Genomic DNA, 18,767 nt, shown 5'->3' on the forward strand with positions numbered 1-18,767 from the left:
GTTTGCTATCTATACCATAAAACTAATGTCTGTGTGTGCGTGAGGATGTGCCAGAGAAGAGAGGATGGCACACTTGAGGATGCCAAAAAAGGTGTGGGAGGAACACTGAGAGTCGCCAAACAACATGGGAAGTATTTACAAGAATAGAGTGATGTTTTCAGAACGGGTAATAGGGGCACATCTACCATTGGAGGTATTCAAAAAGCGTTGCTAGTTTTTACATATTTAGACATGGATTTAGCTTCTGTTACAAATTTTTAGACTCTACTGAGAATGGTCTTTACCAAGTAAGAGGAAGTCACTCTGAGATGTAAAATCCCTGAGACAAACTAAAAGAACTTAAGGTCCATCCATCCATTTTCCAACCCGCTGAATCCAAACACAGGGTCACGGGGGTCTGCTGGAGCCAATCCCAGCCAACACAGGGCACAAGGCAGGAACCAATCCTGGGCAGGGTGCCAACCCACCGCAGGAAGATACTCAAAATTCTTTTATAATACTATAAATCTCTGGTTACAAAATAAATAATGGAGAAACGGCAATTAGCATAACTAAACTATTTATTACACTAATTCTTGCAAATGATCTTTAAAAAACATGATAAAGAGAGCAGTTACCACACGCTGTTGTTCGCTGGCTTTATATTTGTCTCTGTGTTTTAATATCGGTGTGCTAATCAGAACATTTCTTCCTGTCTTTGGACATCTTTTCTCCAAAGAAAACCAAAAGGCACAACTGAAAAGGCAAGACCTCAGCAAGTGAAGTTTTTCCATGTTTGCTATGATGATGATGATGATGATGGTGATATGCTGTTTTTCATGGATGCTTGTATGTGCAAGGTTGAATCAGCATTAAAAGTTAGGTTCTATGTTTCCTGAATAGGTTTTTGTCCTTCAGCACATGTTTTGAGTTGTGTGTGAGAGCTTGCAATTGAACATGCAGTAAAATATGTTCAGGGAGCATGTGCCCCTACAAAATACAGTATACAGTTCATGATCCATTGCAGAAGAAAAAAACTAATAGATATATTCATCTGCACCTCCAGAAGATCTTTACTGGGATGGTTATATATGGCTAGTAAATATCATGGGGTGGCACACATAAAGTCTACAGCACAGGAAAATTACAAGGTCTAACATTATAATAGTAGAATTATGCAATCACAATAATATAGAGAGCAGAAATCAGATCATTAATTGGCCTATTAAATACCAATTTCACAAATTCTAATTTGAAGGAATGATCTGCAGTAGCCTACTGCCAATGAATATTGTACTTAATGATTATAATCTGATAGGCGTATGTATTCAATATACAATTATTATATAATTAATAGTAAATTATGCATTGCAAAATATTAATGGTCTGAAGTAACTAAAAAGCATCACAATACAGATTTAATTTTCATTTTATTCCACAGTAAACTAATCACAGTAAAAATATAACAAACATTTACACAGGAGTAACTGGGGTACGCTAACGTACAACCATACTTTAATGCACACATATTTATGTTCTCTGTACATCTCCCTGTCAGTCAGGTTGTTACCTATTCACAAATTAATTGTTAATGGCACAGTTATTTTATGTGTGAAAAAGTAGTTGAATCTTTTTCTTCTTCATCTTTTTCCACTTCTGTGTGGGGCTGATGTCCTTGATCAACATTCTCCATAAAATTCAGTCCCGCACCTCCTCCCAAGTCAGACCATTTCCTTCAGATCTTCTTTTACTTTATGCATCCACCTCAACTTTGGCTCCCCTCACTTTTTTTTTCCCCTGTACTCACATATTCTTTGTCTCTCATCATCACATGTCTATATCACTTCAATCTACTTTTTTGTACTTTCTTAGATATCTCGTTCACTTTTTTTGTACCTCTGATTGTCTCATTTCTTATTATGTCCCTTTTTTTAATAACTCCACACATCTATCTCAACATTCTCATTTTTGCCACATCTAACTTCTTCTCCAGTGCTCCCATATCTTAACTCCATATGTCATTGCTGGTCTTAGACAGTCTGAAAAACTTTACCTTAATTCTTCAAACACACAGTATTCCTGATGCCTTTCATCCAATTGTTCCATCCACAATGCACTCTATGAGTTATTTCTGCATCTAAATTTCTATCTTGGGCTACCACTGGTCCTACGTTTTTAAATTTACCAAATCTTTTCCAAGGCTGTACCTGCAGGCTAACTTCTAAATCCAGATCATCATTAAACCTCATATACTCTGTCTTCTTCCAATTTATCTTCAATCCTCTATCTTCCCAAGCCCTTCCCCATTCTTCCAACTTACTGTCCACCGGTGGTACACAACACAATATCACCAGAATAAGAAGTTAAATATAAGCTTATAATTAACATTAGATACAACTACATTGCTTGCTGCCTGCAGGCAGCATATAATTTATGTAATGTAGCAAAACCTAGCTTGCCACTAATACTATCTAGTTAGCTAAATCAGCATTACGTTACTTACTATACCTCCTCTATAACTGTAGTTAGCATCATAAGTAGCCACCATTGAGTCAAAATCAGTTCAGCACAACTTTCCTCACAACATTTTCAACAGCAGCACTGTAAAACGTAGGCGTTCTTAAACTTTTTGATCTGAGGACTGATATAAGCATGTCAGCACCATGCTAGGACCAAAGAAGATAGTTATTACCATAATGACAACAGAGCCGTCCAGGACAAACAACAATGGCCATAAAATAAAAAAACACCAAAAGTTTTTGTTTCCATTCAAGAAAATTTCTAACACAAATAATACTAGAAGAGTAAAGTGGAAAGCAAACATATTGTTAATTAAAGGATAATCTTCACTCAAAACTAAATAGATTCCTGAGGTGCATCATTACCAGTGTAAATGTTTAGTGTACGCTATATTAAAGCAGAGAGAAGCAAAGTCTTTATAACAGGTGCTAAGATATGAGGACATTCTTTTTGAAAGGGCAGTATGAATGGCCAATTAACTTAGTCACTTGACTCATGGTGCTAATTCTTCTAAATGAGTTCAGCATATCCCAAAAGGTGTGTAGCTATACTGTTCCTAAAAAATATCTGCTAGTTGTATTTTATACGGGTAACAGCATAATTCTGGATGAAATATTTGCTGAACAATCCAGTCTAAAATATTAATACTACAGACTTACATTGTGGTGAATGTCTAGTCCTCCACTCTACTGCCTGTCTCATTCTTTTGATATTTTCTGGTGTTCTTACAGTTCTGACACAGTACTATATATACACCCCCAGCCTACTGATTCACTCCAACAACATCCCAAAAACCATCAAATGCTATTGCTGCATCCATTATTTTCATTTCAACATTTGAAACTAGCTTCAAGGTGCCTTCACCTCATACATATGTCTGTCTACTTTTTCTTTTACATGCCTTCTAAGTTTGATTGTTGAACAGGTTGTGTGAGCAGTGGTGTTGCTGTAGGAAATATTAATTAGATATTTTTACAATAGAAATTAAAACTCTCTGTTATGCATTGACAATGTTGTAGACTAAGTTTCTGATCGCATACAACCACAGTAAATAGTACTTATACATAGTACAAATAGTAAATAGTACTCTAAACGGTACAGCACAATACTCTAAAAAGTATATAATTCACCACAGAATTAATGCTTGGACAAACTTGGATAATTTTATTAAAAAATCATGTGGCACCCCATTATAAACAATTTTGCAACCCAAAGTTTAACAAATGCTGCTGAAATGGGTAGTGGGGGATGGCACAGGGCCAAAGAAATGTAACTGGTAATACTGTGACCAATGCCACAAAAGCTCTGCCTTACTCAGTTTATCAGACTTATTAAAGGATGCAAGCTGTAGTGGCCAGGGGGGTGGTCAGTATTTTTTGTATGGTTGCCATAGCCACTCTTTGCCACCCCTTGGAGGTGCTATTGGATATACTGCATGGTATTTTCTAAAAGCTATTTAGTTATTTTCTGCTTCATCTTTACATAATGTAAATGTATATAAATGCTGGATTATAAATACAAAGTATATAAAAGTAATGGAAATGGTTTGTATTTTCCTGATAGTATTTTGTAGAAAGTGATCACTATGTCACTGGAATTAAATATATAAGCTTATGGCAAGCTTTTCTAAAATAAATGATAACATACATAACATTAAAAACCCGCATAATAAAATTAAGAATCATGGGAACCAGGCCCGATTCTGTTATGGGGCCAGCTTAGACCCGCCAATTCATTTGAACAAACATTCCTTTCAGGACGATGTCAGAAAATTGGGGTACAATGGCTGAAACCCATGTAGGTAAACCTAACCTAAACCTAACCTAACCCTAACCCTATGCGCTCACTACACAAAAACACTGACCTGACAAAGTATTCAATCCTGATATACTGAATCTTTGAATTAGATAGATAGATAGATAGATAGATAGATAGATAGATAGATAGATAGATAGATAGATAGATAGATAGATAGAGTGCTAATCACTGTATCACCATGCCACTCTTGATTGATTGATGGTGTAAGAGAAAGAGTTGAAAGCTTTAGTATAGGAAAAGCATAAAACATATATTAATTAAGGTCTATTGACCTTTAATGCTTAAAGGGTAATAATCTGTATATTTTATTCCTAAGCATATAAACAGTGTAGCATTAAAACAAAGCAAGATCTTGTCCAGCAACTGTAGTATGCTACGTGTAACACAGCAGCAATACAAATAATACTACTTTAAAAAAAATAAAGAGGATAATTGTATATTGCACCTTCAAAAGGTAAAGAACTTAGTACATCTTCATTATACAACTTGTTTGGAATATTAAAGTTAATGATAGAGATTACTAGTTAATAATGTATGAATATTAAATTTAACACAATACTTGCGTATACATACTGTATCTGAATTTAACTAAAAGATGTTTTATTAGTTTAGAAAATAATATTGACTGCAAAGAAATATTTATTTTTAGGGATAGCGTTTTATGTCTAATGAAATGACCTTCAGTAGTTTTATGCTCAAATCTGTCTTATTACAGATATTTTCATATTTTAGGTCTGGTATTGTATAATGAATGTTTCTACTAGGTAACCAGAAAGCTGTTTTATAGTTGAGTATTTTTTGATCAAAGGAAATGTATCACTTTATGAAATTAAAAGCAACATAAAATGACTTTTTTAATCTAAATAATTCATTTTTAAACATGCATAAATAATGCATGTGGTAATAGACTATTTATAAATACACCATACTTTAGCAAAAATCTTAATGTGCTTAAAAATTCATTGGTAATGTAATCATTCCAAAACATTTTTGTTCACAATGAGCCTTTTTGTTTTCCATTTTACAAATTGTCCCTTACCTTTATAACAGAGGCTCCTGCTCTGGACAGAGGACTGTGAATCTGGACGGCTGCAGCCATGTTTGCTATAGTATTCAGGTGGTTCATCTGGTTCATTGCCATGGCAACAGATGCAGGCGGGAGGCTGACAGGAAGGAGGGGATGGGGCATCATCATAAATGGCAAATCTAGCCCTGAAAGATAATGACATTTTATTATTTCAAACATATTAAAAAATAGTCAGATGAACAGAATAAGTTCCTTTTTGTATTTCATAATTCAAAACTAAAAAGTGTCTTTGTTTATGGTGAGCAAGCTGGAAAATGGTTATTGGCTTTTTAGTAGGTTACACAGTAATTTCCTAAATAATATCATCAGCTACAGAATATAGACTATGACAATAATTTCTAGTACTGTATTTTTGACCAGAGAAGGAGGAGAAAGGAAAATAAAGCTTTCATGTTCAAATGGATATTTGATTTTGTTTTGAAAATTCTGATTTTTATTTTTGTTTTGGTAATGTACTTATAGACTTTACTCGAGGCTGTTTCTGAATTAAACTGAAAACAATTTATTACTGTCAGAAGTGTTTCTGTATTCTGTGTAGTTCCATTTCCATTTCAACAACTTGACATACAATGCATCAATTTGGAAGTCTAAATAATCTGAATAAGATCAGTTCAAAAAGAGTCTAGAATTTACCCGTCTGAAAGGGAGCTGTGTATTTCCAGTACTTTTACCACAATGACTGAGATATTAGTGTACATTTTAAGAGCCTATTGAAATTTTTATATATTAAAATACATCATGGACTCCAACTTAGAATTACCTTTAAATTCTTAGAATTAGCCTTGGATAATTAACTCATAAAAGGTGGTTCTTATTACAATTTGAAATTAATCAATATATTAATATATTGTACTGTACTATTTTAATATACAATTATTATATTGATATACTAGAATACAGTTCTATTTTTATATTAATCTAAAGAGCATTTTTAATTACTAGCAGGCAGTGCCATGCAGTGGATATGTCACTGGACTCTAAAATCCAAGGTTACTTTGATTTCCTGTCTTTTCCCCACTGGTTGACACTAAACATGCCACTTAATACTGCATATCTTAAGGATTTCTTTTACTTGTATTAAGCTTTTTTTTATTTACATACCCATACTAAAGGAATCACATTCCCCAGTTGGGAATTTGCAAGTCTTGTCTATGTGTGCATTGTGTACTTGATGAAAGCTTATGATCACATGCTCTATGAATTTGTTTTACAATGTGCTACAAGAATATACGTTTCTAAAGTTGTTGTTCTGTGCCTTTACATCTCTGTCTGCTGACTGAGCATTTGTTCAGTGTTGGTGTGATATTTTGCTAAGGTTACATTGTGTCTCCAGAGTTTTTTCTATTTTTTATATCCTGGATATTCTAGTTCAAAAATGGCCTAAGGAATACCCAGTTTGAAAAATTAAAGGTTTCATGTTTGTGGATGATGAGAATGATGATGATATGATGATGTGCTAAGTGTGAGACAGTTGGAATGGGATTTGGCATCTTCTAATCTGAGGAGATGGCTTGCTCCCTGAAGATAAAGTAGGAGAAAGGCCCCCTTAAACGGAGTATTTAGAAACTTGTTCTATACAATAAATATGATGCAGTGTTCAGTTTTCTGAGTGTTGTACTGAACAGCTATGGAGAAGGAGAAGCTACTATAAGTCCTTACATGAAAGGTATGATTTACTACATCCTTAATCTTGCATGCACAAACAGGCAAAATGAAGCTCCTGCACAGGGCTGCTGGGTTCAGTCTGTGTGAGAGGATGAGGAGCTCAGAAATATGGAATAACTTTTGAATAAAACTGTTACTTCTTCAAACCAAGAGGAGTCGGCTGGCTTTGGCATGCAGTTAGTATATCCCCAATATGCTTCCCAAAGTGGGTGGACCATGTACGGTATACCGCAAGAAGGACTGGAGTAGTCTCAAGACACACAGACTGGTTTATATGTCCTGGATGGTCCTGGGAAATCTTAGCAATCCTTATGAGCAACCAGAGACTGTTACTGAAGATAGGATGGCTTGGTCTATCTCACCTGACATGCTATTAATACCAAAACTCACCAAGAAGCATATCAAAATTAATTAACTGAATCAAATGATTCAAATAATGCTGCGTAAATCAGAATGCTGTTCACCATAGATGGCTCTAGTTTTACAGAAATTAATCTAGAGACAAACACAACATTCTGTGGATCACATCTAAAAATGAACTTTTGCTGTTTAGTAAATTGCTCCTTTAAAAACTCCGCTCCACTCAGAAATTAATACATGAGAATGTGTGTTTCCAAAGATTACAAGGTCTTAATTCATAAGTCAAAGAAGCTGCTTTTCTGTATGATACCAGCTTGGCCTTGATCACTGTCTCCTCCTTTCATGTAACACACTTACATATTTTCAGCTCTGTCACAACAGTTGCATAGAAAATGAAAAAAAAAATCACAAAGTACAACTCATGTTGATAAGTTGCCTTCATTAAAACAATGAAAGAAACATTCAATAGAGAAAACAGCATGTGATTTACATAATCATACCCATTATATCATTACCACAACCAATATAAAACATCACAGCAATGTGGCTTTCTTGCATCATGAGAAAAAAACAGTGCATAATAAGACCAAAAATTTAAAAAATGGAGAAAATAAAGTGAAACTATGTTTAATGATGAATGCCTATCCATCTGGAGCTATTTCCAAGAAACAGTATTCACATACAGTAGCTGTCTTGTTATGGAAAAACAAAAGAACCAAAAAGCAGGAATGTGCACAGAGGTGTGGCTACACGCCCAAGCTCCTTTCCCGTCATTGGTCCAAGTGACCTTCTCTCCTGTTAAAACGTAATTGATTGCTTCTGACCACAAGTTCACGCTACATTTTTGCTGTAAGGAACCAACAGTAAGCATCATGCCTTTTTAAAGATAGTTAGGCTATTGTTTACTGTCCCGTATTATTATGTACATTAAATTATTATTATGGATACTAAAAAGAGAAGTGAATCCAACACTACTTCCTAAGGAACATCACATTTAACATCACCTTATTTTTAAAAAATAACCCAGTATTTACAATTCCTGCAATTTTGTACCCACCTACACATTGATGCTTCAATGAACTTTTCATGCCAAACCTTTTATATCATACCTTATGAAATTCCTTCAGAAAATCAAGATAAATAATATCATATGCACAACTCTTTATAATATGCTTTTGTTGCTTCCACAAAGAATTCCAGCATATTAGTGAAACACGACATTCCGCTGAACCTATGCTATTTGCTAATACTCCTGTTATATATATGTACTACAGGGTGGTCCAGATCGAACTATGCAATTTTCATTACGCTATAACTTATGTTTATTACTATACAGAATTCTCAGCACCTGCCCTGCACATAGAGCTTTCACTTAAAATTCTTTTTGTTGCCAATAGATGGCAGCACCTGCCCTGCATTCCAAAATGATGGGGAGACGGTTGTCAGTCGAACAGTTGCATAATTAGATCTGGACCACCCTGTACTTGATCTCTGTTTATAAATTGCTTCCTTGAATTTACCAGTGATACATGTTAAGCTTTCTTGCTTTAGTTACCTGGATCAATTATTGTAATTCCCTACTGGCAGGTGCCCCTTCTAATCTTATATCACAGCTCCAGCTTATTCAAAACTCAGCTGCAAGAGTCCTTACTCATACCAGCAGCAGCGAGCACATCACACCCATCCTGCTCCGTCTTCACTGGCTCCCTGTGTCCTACAGAATCGAATATAAAATCCTACTAATAACCTACAAAGCTTTAAATAACCTTGCACTAAACTACATAACTGACCTTCTCCATCACTATGTGCCTGCCCGCCCACTAAGGTCCTCTGATTCTGGCAATCTTGTTGTACCCCACACTAATCTACACTCCATGGGTGACAGGGCCTTCAGCTGTATAGCGCCCAGACTCTGGAATGACCTACCAAAATTAATCAGGTCAGCTGACTCCATGAATTCTTTTAAAAAACAACTCAAAACTCATCTGTTCATTAAGGCTTTTAGCTCTACTTGACTTTATTACCCTTCTCTCAGTTTACTTCTCTGTCAAGATGCTCATGTAACCTGTATGTGTGTGTGTGCGAGACCATCAATTATGTTGTCTGTTTTTTTTCAGAATTTACTGTCTTAATCTTCTTTATTTATTTATCTGGTTTGTACAATGCTATATACTGTATATTCTACCGTTCTTTATTATATTCTGTAAGTGCCTTGAGCATGGGAAAGGCGCTATATAAATAAAATGTATTATTATTATTATTATTATCAACCCTTTGATATAAAGGTATAATATTTTAGTTTCCTTTTACAATGGTGTAATTTTTACTAGTTTCCATTGAAGACAGACATTTTTGTCAAGGTTGTGAGCATTACAGTGCCATCCAATTTACATTCAAATTTCCCTTGAATTAAAAAAATAAATAAATAAAATTGAGCTCTAACTTGTTTTCAAGATTAAAGTGTAAAACAAATTATGTGTCATATAGTACAACTTCATTCTTTGACTCTCTGACCTCCAAAATGTACGCATTGTCGCTAAAAGGAGTGCCCTGATTGTACGCAGTGCATTAGAATTCTGTTTTTTCAAGAAGTTATTAATGTTTTTGTATTTAATGTATTTTTATTTTGTTTGACCTCTAATTCCATGTTTGGAAATTGTATGTATAGATACACACCAAGGTTATTATAGTTAACTAAAACTAAAATCAAAACTGAAACTATTATTAATAAAATATTTTCATAAACTGAAATAAAATAAGTAACAAAACCGAAATGAAAAACTAAACGAAACTATTAAAGTAGCTGGAAAGACTAACTGAAATGAAACAATAATTTACAAATAATATTTGTAGTTTTCATTTTTGAATGAATATTCTTGCCGTTAGTCTTTAACCCTTGTAACGTTTAACTCTAAAACAGAAAGTAAACCACCACTAGCCGCTCGTATATATTCATCCAGTGAACGGTGGCTGGTGAGGGAAGGTGGGTGTTCACACAGCATTTGTGGTGACAGAGCAAGCTGAATATGGGCTTGTAAAGCATGTGAAATAGAAAGGCGATTTACTGTGCCGCCTTTCTTTGTGCTTGCTGTATATCTAGATGTAATTCAAACGTTTGAATTCGGAATGTGCTGGTCTACAAAACCTTTACCGTATGGACAGAAAAATCACAAGTGAGTAATGCTTCAGTTTATTTCCCATGTGGCTGCTTTTTGTTGACAATAATTCACCTGCCACTTCGCACAGGAGAAACCCTTTTTGAAAATAAAATGACACTGATTGAGAGACTTACTAAGTCACCTTACAAGATCAGCATATTGTTACTGACCAATCACTTTTACTTTAAAAAAGTCATTTAACAATGAAGCAATACAAACAGGCAAAATAAAGAAGTCTTGGACGTTTATCCAGTGTCTGGAGTGGTACCTGAGGGTTCAAGAGGTGGCTCCACGCCTCTACTGCTACAATATATATATATATATATATATATATATATATATATATATATATATATATATATATATATATATATATATATATATATACACACGCACACCAGGAAGTGCTGCAGGAAGATCATCAGGGAACACCTGGAGCACATATGGGTGAGACATAAATGGGGTCGGCTCACTCTAGAGTCAGGAGGTAGAGGACAGAGCTTGCAGGAGAGGAATGGAGGCGGCAGTAAAGGATGAGAAAAGAAAGAAGAAAAGGACTGAGCTACTGTGGGTGATCTGTGCACTGTGTGCAGAGCTTTATAGAAAAGAAGAAAATAAAATAAAAACGTGTGTGCTTTTGGGACTTGTGAGTCTGCATCTCTGTTTGTGTCCAGGCTGATCTCCAATGGGTTCTTCTGGCTGGGTTGTAGGGGATCAAATACTTATTTCAGTCAATGACATGCAAATCAATTTATAACTTTTACGTAATGTGTTTTTTCTGAATTTTTGGTTGATATTCTGTCTCTCTCCATTAAAATGAAACTACCACACACACACACACACACACACACACACATATATATATACACATACACACACACATACCCTTGTGTTTTGTCTTGGTAGAGTAATATATTACTCTACTTTACTCTTTTGTATTATTAATATGTAGCCTTTGTCAGAATGCCTCAAATCTCCCAGACTTACCACTGTTTATAAGGTATTGTACCATATAACTTCTCTCCACCTCCCCGCATGCCTGTCTCAATATGGCTGCCGAGCTGTGCTCTTCATTGTGTTGTCCTTTTCAGTTCATGGTGTGTGATGGTCTTTCATCAGTTTAGTGAGAGAGAGAGAGATGGGCTCTCTATTGGACTGAAAAGTCTGTTATCATCCAAATGTAACTCTCTGTTCTATGGATCATTGTTAATTGTGAACATTAATAAAAATGTCTGTGTAGCCCTACTCAAAACCAAGAGAATTTTAGTCTGTGTTAAAAACTCCTTAAGGTATTATGATTAAATTGTAAATTGTAAAATTGGTAAATTGTAACAATACCTAGATTATTTTTGCATATTATTGATATAAGATCAGCATCTAATCAAAAAATAAAAGGTTCAAATGGACTACAGCTTACGTATTTTCACTTTTTAGAAAAGAGTATTGTGCGTATCATCCATAGCCTTTACCAGACACAAAAAGTAATACCAGCACATAACAGAGTACATGTATATTATTTATAATGTTTAGCTAAACTTTTATAAAAGCAAATAATCAGCAACAGTTTAATTGTTAAGCAGAGCTCCACAAAGCTTATTTGTTTAAATTGGAATATAACATTTTCTATTTATTACCACATTAATATTTAAATGAGATTTAAATGAGTCATTAATGTCCAAATATTTCCACTGCCTGATTTTAGAGAAACAGTTTCTGGACTCTGCCTTACATTTACTGTACTTTCAATATTTAACAATAAACATATTAATAAATTATTACATATTACAATAAAGGTTTTTGCATTCCCATTGCTTTTAATCAAAATTACAATGAGAAACTTAAACCTTTATTTTACCCTGTTCATACTTCATCTTCACTGGGATACTTACTGGATACTCATAAGGAAGATTAAGGTAATCAAATTAAAATTAAAATAAGAACAACAATGCAGTGTTTAGCTTTGTTGCTTGAAGCACTAGGCTGAAATCCCAGTGTCATGAATTTGTGGTTCCTAAGCACAAAGAATTCCAAGAAATAACTTGAAATGCTCACTTTGGTATCAAACCCTGACTAGTCACTAAAGGGCAAACACAGGATCTTTATCAATAATATATATATATATATATATATATATATATATATATATATATATATATATTGCAACAAAAGGCACTATATGGACGCCTGACCTAACACAGACTCACACCAGAGGCACGTTAAAATAAATAAACTTTTATTTTCCTTCACCTGTGGGGCACAGGCACAGGAACAACACAGTCCCCAGTACAAATAAAACACCACTTAAACACACCACACACTTTCTTCTTCTTCCACCACTCCTCTTCCAAGCTTCGTCCTCCTCCTCCCGACTCTGGCCCTGAGTGGTGGTTGCTGGGCCCTTTTATAGTCCACTCAGAAGAGCTCCAGGTGGTTGATTGTTGAGTTTCGGCTGCACTTCCGGGTGTGGTAAATACGCTGCCCTTACAGGCTCAGGAGTCCCAGCTGCAGCACCCCCTGGCGGTGCCTGCGGGACCCAACAAGACTGCACCCAACTCCAATTCCCATGGAGCCCTGCGGGAAATCAAGGCACCACTGCAACCCAGGGGGGCAGCCATCTAGTGTCTAGGGGGAGGTATTGCACCGTCCAGCGCTGCTCCCCCTGAATATACAGTGAAGGGGCGTCCCGGCTGGGCATGGACCCCGGCTGTCTGCCACAATATATATATTTGTTTTTGAGCAAAAAATCCTCAGCAACAAAAATAAGCTGTAAAGGAGCACAGAAGGCAATCCAAGGCAAACAAGTCTCCAAAATAAAAATCCAGAAGTTGAAATCAAAAACAGAGCATAAGGTCAAAAATACAGTAGGTTCACAAGGAAAAACTGTATAATCTCATGGGAAACTCACCAATGCTAACACATCTGATGAACTGAAAAGGAGTGCTTGTATTCTCATCTTGTGTAAGGCTGAAAGCACCCTCTTGATGGTGACAGGCAGGTGGCTCCATCATTTGGGGATCCACCCACAAGATAAAACAGCTTCCTCATCATGCCAGACTAGATGGGGCTTGGTCACTGTCCATCTTTCCCATTCCAAAAACCACCGTGAATCAAAATATTTTACCTGTTTTTCCCACACTCTGTGTAATTTCTGACACACTACCTCCTACCTGTTTGCAACACTTCATACTCCTAATTTGAAGACACTCATTGCTATTAATATCAGGCCTAGTTTGTTTAACCTATTTTTGGCATTTTTCACCTCTCTTTTTATATCAGTCAGTATACCACTAACCAGTAACCCTAAAACAGATAAACAGATGCATAAAAAATGAGGCATTTATGTATGAATATGAATAATACAGTAATACATATACGGCTACATACAATAACAACACATAACAAACATAAAGTGGGAATCATTATCATGTTTGTCAGAGTATTTTTATTGGCTGGATTTTCTGGATTTTGATTATTTGGTTTGTCTTAGGATTCTGAATACTGGGCTGTGTTTTTTGGGACTTATCACTGTGAATTTCCTTTTTTGGCAACTCATTTAATGCTTCAGATTGCTGTATGGAGATTTGTTGCAATTTTGGTGTTTTTCAAAAAAAATCTTTTTATAAAGACTCTGTGTCCTGCGGTGGGTTGGCACCCTGCCCAGGATTGGTTCCCTGCCTTGTGCCCTGTGTTGGCTGGGATTGGCTCCAGCAGACCCCCGTGACCCTGTGTTCGGATTCAGCGGGTTGGAAAATGGATGGATGGATGGATAAAGACTCTGTTTGACCATTTGTACACAAGCTAAGGTTTAAGGCAACCCTACTTTTCTGGGACCTTTGAATATTTAAAGACATTTGGGGTTAATTTTGGGGGTAACATCCCTTTTAGGCCTGCAAGGCCTGAAGCAGGCCATTTCAGTAGGGTCGGCTCCACAAGGTGAAGTTTAATCTAGGCAGGCATTGAAGGCCTGACCTGGCCAGTAAAGCCTTTGTGGGACGTTATTGAGGCTGCACATATTTTTGTTTTCATGAAGGATCCAATTAATGACAACAGTCAATTTAAAATGCATACATTATAATATCTGTACAACATGAACCAATAAGCTGAGATCATTCCCCCCAACACACTCACTGATTTACTGTCATGTTTTACAGTATGTGTAGCAAATATGAGTAACATAAAATGACATATAATAATTAACACATATTTGTTTGCATTTTAAATATATTCAGTAACCAATATAGCCACCCTTCTTCTCAACTGCCATGAGCCTCCTTTTAATAAAGTCTGTCAGTTTCTTACGTTTAAGTAGGGCAAACAAGTTCTCAATAGGGTTTAAGTCAGGTCAAGAAGGGGGGCAGGTCATCATTTTGTCGTCTCTGAGGCCTTTTCTGGCTATTAGTGGCTATGAATCATTCAATGCCCTGCATAAATTCCATGGCCTTGCTACATGCTGATGATTTCTTCCTGTACCACTGCTTGAAATCTTTCTGAAACTGACAGTAGGTTTAGGAGTCGATTTTTAGTCGATCTTTGAGCTGAAAAGGTCCACTTAGCTCATCCTTAATTATAGCAGCCCACACCAATACTCTATCTCCACCTTGCTACCGCCAGCTTCAAACTGGTGGCCTGTGTCCATTAGTAGTCCACTCATTTGGTCCATCAAGAGTCATCTTGATCTTTCCATTAAACCTTTGAAAAAACAATTTAAGCTATTTTTGGTTCAATCTTGATCCTTCATCTTGTGGATCTTATTTGCATCTTTTTTTCTCCACGTGTTTTTAAAAAAAATTTGCTGACTATTGTCAAGTTGTCACATCTCAATAGTTTAACAATTGACAGAGTATTGCATCTTTCTTAAGGGAATTTCATAATTTTGGACTGTTTATTGTCCATTAAATATCTTTTTTGGCAAATTTTACCTAAGGTAATGAAGCTGCATAATAATTATGTACAATAATTATAGATCTTTTTCCCTTTAGAGATTTTGTTAATGGGGTATTTTGATTCTTCCCTTACTTTGCAATGACTTACATTATAAAAATATTACAGTAACTACAGTACATGTGAAATACCAAAGCACTCACGTAAACGTTTGTAGTCTACAGTACCAAGAGTATCAATGGTAGACAATGACTGTTCCATGTAGGAAGGCTGCATAATGACTTAAACAGTGCTCTAGTTTACAGGTACTTGAAATTGTACATGTGCTACAGTGTATTTTATACTAACATCATTAAAAAGGAGCTTCATTCTCAAAGGATTCGTTAACTGTGATATTATTACATCCGACCCAGTAGTAAAAATGAAAGAAAAAATTTCACCATTATTTAAGCACGTTCCCGTCTGTCCATTTTATGGTTGTAGATCTACCAGGATAATCACCATCTCTCTACAACCATAAAATGGATACACAGCTTAACAATAGATTTAAGGATGAATGAATATGCATTGGTTTCAGATTCCAGTTCTTTCTATATAATGTTTAAGATACACAGTAAAATAAATTGGTATAGATACTGTAATGGCACTGACAAGATGCATCAGTATGGGGATGGCATCAGCAACTATTTGCCAATAGTACTCACTGGCATTTTATTATTCAAATAAATAACTTCAGTGCCAGCTGCAAGGGGGGCAATCAAAATAGCAAGCCTGTCACAAAATTCCAAATATTGCGGTAACAGCAAGTTATCCTTCTAGGAACAATCAGATACCTAAAAGAGTATCTGCGCTACAATACATTCATTCTCATAACTACATATAGATAGATAGATAGATAGATAGATAGATAGATAGATAGATAGATAGATAGATAGATAGATAGATAGATAGATAGATAGATAGATAGATAGATACTTTATAAGTTCTATGGAGTAATGTATTCACCTTGTGTCTTATATTTTTCTTAGTAAAAGTGATTAAAAGGCCTGACAGTAATGTCAAGAGAGAAGCATTAAAAGCATGGCATTGTGGTATATTTTTCCTTTTTAGAATTCTTAAAAATTTCTACTTTCGGTCCCTCTGTAAGATTAATTTCTACATATTTTCCAGACTTTAGGTTACTAGCTTTTTCACTTGTATTGAAGGTTAGGATAGAACTTTTAGAAAGACTCTTGTTTCTATCATTTAATCTAACGATTTAAGGCTTTGTGAGAACTGCTTTCATCAAAATACACATTTGACTTTTGCCGCCCTCCACAAGCATTTTACATTTGTTTTGTTTTGCCTGATAAATAGTCCATCAATCTGCTGATCCTCTCGTGTTTATTCCATGACAGACATCAGATTAAAATTTTTCTCAGATATTGCTACAAAAAAATACCAAGGTAAATAGAAGATGAAAAAATGATATTTCTCAGTGGAGTTATTTTTTAAATATTTGCAAGAAACTATTTTCTTTCCAAAGCATCCCCAGAAAACAAAAACACTGCTTCCCTGTCACAATATATAAATATACTGTATATGTGCACATCTTTATCAAGATATACTTAATATTAAGGATTGTCACACACGTGCGAGTAGGAGGCAGCTGAAGGGCTTAGAGACTAATAGTAATACATCTGCCCAGGGGGCGGCGGGGTGCACTAACTCTCTTTCTAAGTCTCCTGCAGACCTTTCCCGGGAAATCCAGCCAGGAGCCAGTGCCTCAGCTCGGGACACATCACTTCCGGTCCCGGCCCCAAGGACGACATCACTTTCCCCAGACTCCCTATAAAACATCACTCCCTCCCTCTGGATTTCAGTTCTGTTTTGGACTCTGACTTGTAGCCATTACTTGTTTTGAACAACCTTACTTTGTTTTGCAGCCAGGAACATATTATACAGGTGGCTGCCCCAAACCTTTGCAATGTCTGGTGTCTCTTCTTCTCACAGCATACAGTTTTGATAAGTACATATTTAGATACATAAAAAAGAATACAGTAATCCCTCCTCCATCGCGGGGGTTGCGTTCCAGAGCCACCTGCGAAATAAGAAAATCCGCGAAGTAGAAACCATATGTTTATATGGTTATTTTTAGATATTTTAAGCCCTTATAAACTCTCCCACACTATTATAAACATTTCACGCACAATTATACAGCATAAACCCTTTGTATTCTCTTAGATATTAGGTAAGATTCGTTGAAATTATGTATGTAAACACATATTATTTTAAAGATATCGAGCGTCTCCGATATCACATATGTTACAGCCATTATGACAGACAGGCCACCAGCAATAAATACGTACAATGCAAGAAAAATTGTATACAGTAAAATGTGTGTACAGTGACACTAAACTATGTACATGTAATAAGTACTGTACGTAAATAATTAATTATGGTTACTCACCAACAATGGCACGACGACTTGTCCGATAACGATGAGTTTAATTTTACTGCACAACAAAGGATAGCGTTACAGCTCTTCTAAAGGAGCCTCTTCAGGCGACTGTTTAGCACCGCCGTTGTTCTTCTTCCATCACTCTTCAATCCAAATCCCTAAAGCAGATTCCATCCAGACTACTGCCTTAAAACGTCCACTTGCAACTCATTTTGCGCCCTGGTTAAAAGACACTGTGGCTGTAGATCTTATATGCTTTTCCTCCTTTTTAAATAAAAAGAATCGTGGACTCATTTATGCTGTAATGGTGTCCTGCAGCGGTGTAGCTGTTTCCTTCCTTCAACATATCCAAAACTTTTACCTTTTCTGCAATCATTTGCATCTTCTGTTGGCGCTTGTGCACGTTAATGCAAAATGAGTGAGATTAGACTTCCTGGTTAATGCAGCACTCCGTCGCTGAGCCAATCAGCAACACACAGGAACTTAACCGCGTGCTCTGATTGGGTAGCTTCTCAGCCATCCGCCAATAGCATCCCTTGTTTCAATTCAAATGCGTCCCTTGTTTGAATTCAAATGGGCAAATCAACTGAGGAAGCACACGTACTGTAGACCACAGACATCTGTGAAGCAGTGAAAAATCCGCAATATATATTCACATATTCTTACATTTAAAATCCGCGATGGAGTGAAGCCGCGAAAGACGAAGCACGATATAGCGAGGGATCACTGTATTGACATGAATAGATCAACTTCAGTTCTAAGACAATGTTTTGGCCTCCATATTTTAGCATCTCAGTTTAATTTCACTACTTCATAAGCACTGTTGACTCTATTATAAATATTTCAGTGTTAGAAAAGC

At 35.9% G+C, this 18,767-nt stretch overlaps 1 protein-coding gene across 1 annotated transcript in view; it reads right to left on the bottom strand.

The window, feature by feature from the left end:
• LOC114662095 (dachshund homolog 2-like) overlaps nucleotides 1-18,767 on the bottom strand; it is an 819,124-nt gene that overhangs the window by 210,875 nt on the left and 589,482 nt on the right. Inside the window, 1 exon segment of the mRNA XM_051934388.1 lies at nucleotides 5,357-5,529. Within this exon segment, the coding sequence (XP_051790348.1) occupies nucleotides 5,357-5,529 (173 nt within the window).

This window comes from Erpetoichthys calabaricus, chromosome 12 (assembly GCF_900747795.2).
Source record: "Erpetoichthys calabaricus chromosome 12, fErpCal1.3, whole genome shotgun sequence".
In the NCBI taxonomy this organism is placed as follows: Eukaryota; Metazoa; Chordata; class Cladistia; order Polypteriformes; family Polypteridae; genus Erpetoichthys; species Erpetoichthys calabaricus.